A 3,535-nucleotide genomic window follows, 5' to 3' on the forward strand; every position below is an offset into this window, starting at 1 on the left:
GGAGCACAGGGGCACATCCAAGGCTGCGTCACAAAATTTAGTGATTCTTTAAAGTGTAAACAAAACAATTCTCTTAAAACTATTTATCTGGTAACTATGCACACACACACACACACACGCACTCACACATACACACACACGCACACACACACATTTAACTAGGGAGAGGCGTCACTGGCTGCACAGGGAAGCAATTTAAGTGGTCTGAAATATCTTACTGGCGTTGTGTGGCGCCATCAACAAAGCAACACCATTTCTCAAGTAAATAAGTATTATATCTAACTCAACACCATCTCAGGCACTCACCTTCCTGTATCTGGTGGTGTGTGCGTGTGTCTGTAGGTGTGGAGGAGCCCTTGAAAGCCAGCACCTTGTACACCTGGTTAAACATAAGATGCCTGGCCTGTAGATCCACGTTTTTGGCGCGACTCTGTGGGCCGTCTCACTTCCCAGGGACAGTTTTTTTGTTTTTTACTAATTACACTGGTTTTTATATATATATTTATCGGTTTTCTAGGTTATGATGATTAATAAAGGTTATATTATTCGTTTTGCATAGGGTTTATCTTATATTAGTATTTTAAGATACCACAAGTTATAAAATCCCACATCTCTAATCTTTGCCTTTTTTTTCTTATTTACGCCACTTTTCCTTAATATTTTCCGGTATAAGATAATGTAAAATACTTAAAAGACTCCGTACTAGTTGTTTATTTATCAAAAGTAACCTCAATTAGTGAATTATAACGCGACCGTCCCTGTCTCAACACTGTACCATTATACAATGTTGACATCCTGAGGACTGTCTAAGAAAGATGAAAGAAATTTAATCCTCTTCCTCTTCCTCGTCTTCCTCACCCTCATCCTCCTTTCTTCCCCTTCCTCCTCTGGCAGAAAAGGGATAAGAGGAGGAAGTAAACGAAAATAAAGAAAGGAATAAGGAAATACTGAATAAAGAAAGAAATAACGAATAATATGATTTAAAACTTTGTCCCTGTTATTTTCCTTCATTTAAATCCTACTCCTCCTCTTCTTCCTCCTCTTCTTCCTCATAATCTTCCTTTCTTCTTCCTTCTCAACATTACTCACCATTTTGTGGTTGTAAATGAAAGATTTATATATCATCTTACGTACATTTTCAACACACACACACACACACACACACACACACACTGCATCACCATCTGTACAACGAAATTCAAGGCAACAAACACACACACACACACACACACACACACACACACACACACACACACACACACACACACACACACACTGTATAAGCATATGTACAACGAAAGACAAGGCAACACACACACACACACACACACACACACACACACACACATACACTGTATAAACATCTGTACAACGAAAGACAAGGCAACACACACACACACACACACACACACACACACACACACACACACACACAACACTGCATAAGCATCTGTACAACGAAAGACAAGGCAACACACACACACACACACACCACACACACACATACACACCAGAAACACCTAGAAACACAATTTTACTCCCAAAAACACCTAGAAACCCAAAAAACACTTAAAAAACCACTTAATTTCCTTTCAAAACACCCAAAAAACACTCATTTCTAGCCAAAAAACACTTAAATAACACTTAATTTCCTTTCAAAACACCCCAAAAGCACTCATTTCTTGCACAAAAACAGCGAATAACACTTAATTTCCTTTCAAAACACCCAAAAAACACATTTCTAGCCAAAAAACACTTAAATAACACTTAATTTCCTTTCAAAAACACCCAAAAAAAACACATTTCTAGCCAAAACACTTAAAAACACTTAATTTCCTTTCAAAACACCCAAAAAAACATATTTCTAGCCAAAAACACTTAAATAATACTTAATTTCCTTTCAAAACACCCCAGAAGAGACACACACCTACCCAAGGACAGCGAAAAAACAATTTCTACCCAAACAAACTTGAAAAAAACACCAAAATCTAAAAAAAAAACAAAAAATAAAAAAAATATATAAAAAAAACATCCCCTGCCTTTTTAAAAACACCACAGAAACGGTGAATTCACTTAAAAAAAACACTGAAAGCACGACTATTCCCTTTCAAAACACCAAAAACTCTCACTTCTATTCCAAAATGCCTAGAAAAAAAAATTGCGTATTTAACTCAAAACACTTCATCTTATATTACAAGGCTGCCACATCACCACCACCACCACCACCACCACTACTACTACTACTGCTACTACTACTACGTTTGCTTACCTTTAAAACGCTGGAAATTCAGTGAAAATCTTTTCTTAATATTTCTTCTTTTCCTTCTCCTCTTCCTCCTTCCCTTCCCTCTTCTTCCTCCTCCTTCTTCATTTCTCCTTCTTTCCTCCTCTTTCTATTCTTCTCTATGCATGAAAACAGCTGGAAAATATAGGAAATAACACTAAATACTAATGGAAGGGCACTGGGAGGAGGGAAGGTCCAGGGTCTCGGTCCCCGGATGAAGGCGGCTGATGACGTCACGTCCGCCATATTTACGTTACGCAAATGATTTTGAAAATGACCCCTCGCAAAAATGAAGCTAGGCCGGAATGCTTTACATATTATGAAAGGGCATAATTTTAAATTAATTCTGGACATATAAAAATATTCCAAGCTTCAGTGATAATAAAGCTATATTTAAATAACTATATGAAAAAGTGTTCGAACAAACACGATAAAAAAATACATTCCAAAATCCACAAATCTCATTTCTCACGAACACAATACACTTTAAAAAATCGAAACTATTTTTACAAACAATCAGAAGTTAACCGGAAGCTGAAATAAATAAATAAATAATTTATAAATGTCGACTTTTTGAGTGTTCAACGGGTCTAAAACCCCTCTAAAAGTCCACGTATTTCACTCAAAAGCATCATAACATATTTAAAAGACAATAAACGATTTTTTGAGCCCATAAAATCTTGCCTAGCGGCTGAAATAAAAAATCATGTTTGGCGGTATGAAAAATTTAACGGCAAACAGCAACAATTATTTACGCTGAAACAACCTCATAATCGACATGTTTCCCTTAACACTCGCACGCAAAACACTCAAAACACCACCAAATATTTTTACAAACCATAAAATCTTAGTTAAAAAGCCTAAATATATAAGTTAAGAAAATAGAAAGAATATTGGAACCGAGGGTAGACTCTGGCAATCCATCATGGCGGCCGCGGGAGGGCTGGGAGGGGGCTCAGATGAAAACAAGGTTGGATAACTCTCTTTCCTTATTATTTGTGGTTGTTATGAAGGTTATTTCTCTGTTTTCTGGATTAATTTCAGCTGTGTGTATGCGTATGTGTGTGTGTTTGTGTCTGTGTGTGTGTGTATGTGTGTGTGTGTGTGTGTATATATATATGTATGCGTATGTGTGTGTGTGTGTGTGTGTGTGTGTGTGTGTGTGTGTGTCCGCCTCTATTCCATGATAAATAGCATTATTTTCTCTTCTCTTCTCCCCTTTTGCTATTAAGTATCAAGTATTTTCCAGGT

At 36.9% G+C, this 3,535-nt stretch overlaps 1 protein-coding gene across 8 annotated transcripts in view; it reads right to left on the minus strand.

Moving 5' to 3' along the window:
* The window catches only part of LOC135097896 (probable E3 ubiquitin-protein ligase HERC4), a 13,441-nt gene extending 10,895 nt beyond the window's left edge, over positions 1–2,546 (minus strand). For 2 of the 8 annotated variants that reach the window (XM_064000034.1, XM_064000029.1), the window contains exons 1-2: positions 2,270–2,534; positions 307–887 (exon numbers count right to left, since the gene is read on the minus strand). In XM_064000034.1, coding sequence (XP_063856104.1) covers positions 307–391 — 85 coding nt within the window. In that variant the 5' untranslated portion in view covers positions 392–887; positions 2,270–2,534. Of the gene's footprint in view, positions 24–306; positions 888–2,269 lie in introns of all 8 variants that reach the window. The other 6 variants (XM_064000044.1, XM_064000041.1, XR_010266364.1 and 3 more) reach the window with 6 other exon arrangements.
* Positions 2,547–3,535: the final 989 nt, after the last annotated feature.

This window comes from Scylla paramamosain, chromosome 4, assembly GCF_035594125.1.
Source record: "Scylla paramamosain isolate STU-SP2022 chromosome 4, ASM3559412v1, whole genome shotgun sequence".
NCBI classification, from domain to species: domain Eukaryota; kingdom Metazoa; phylum Arthropoda; class Malacostraca; order Decapoda; family Portunidae; genus Scylla; species Scylla paramamosain.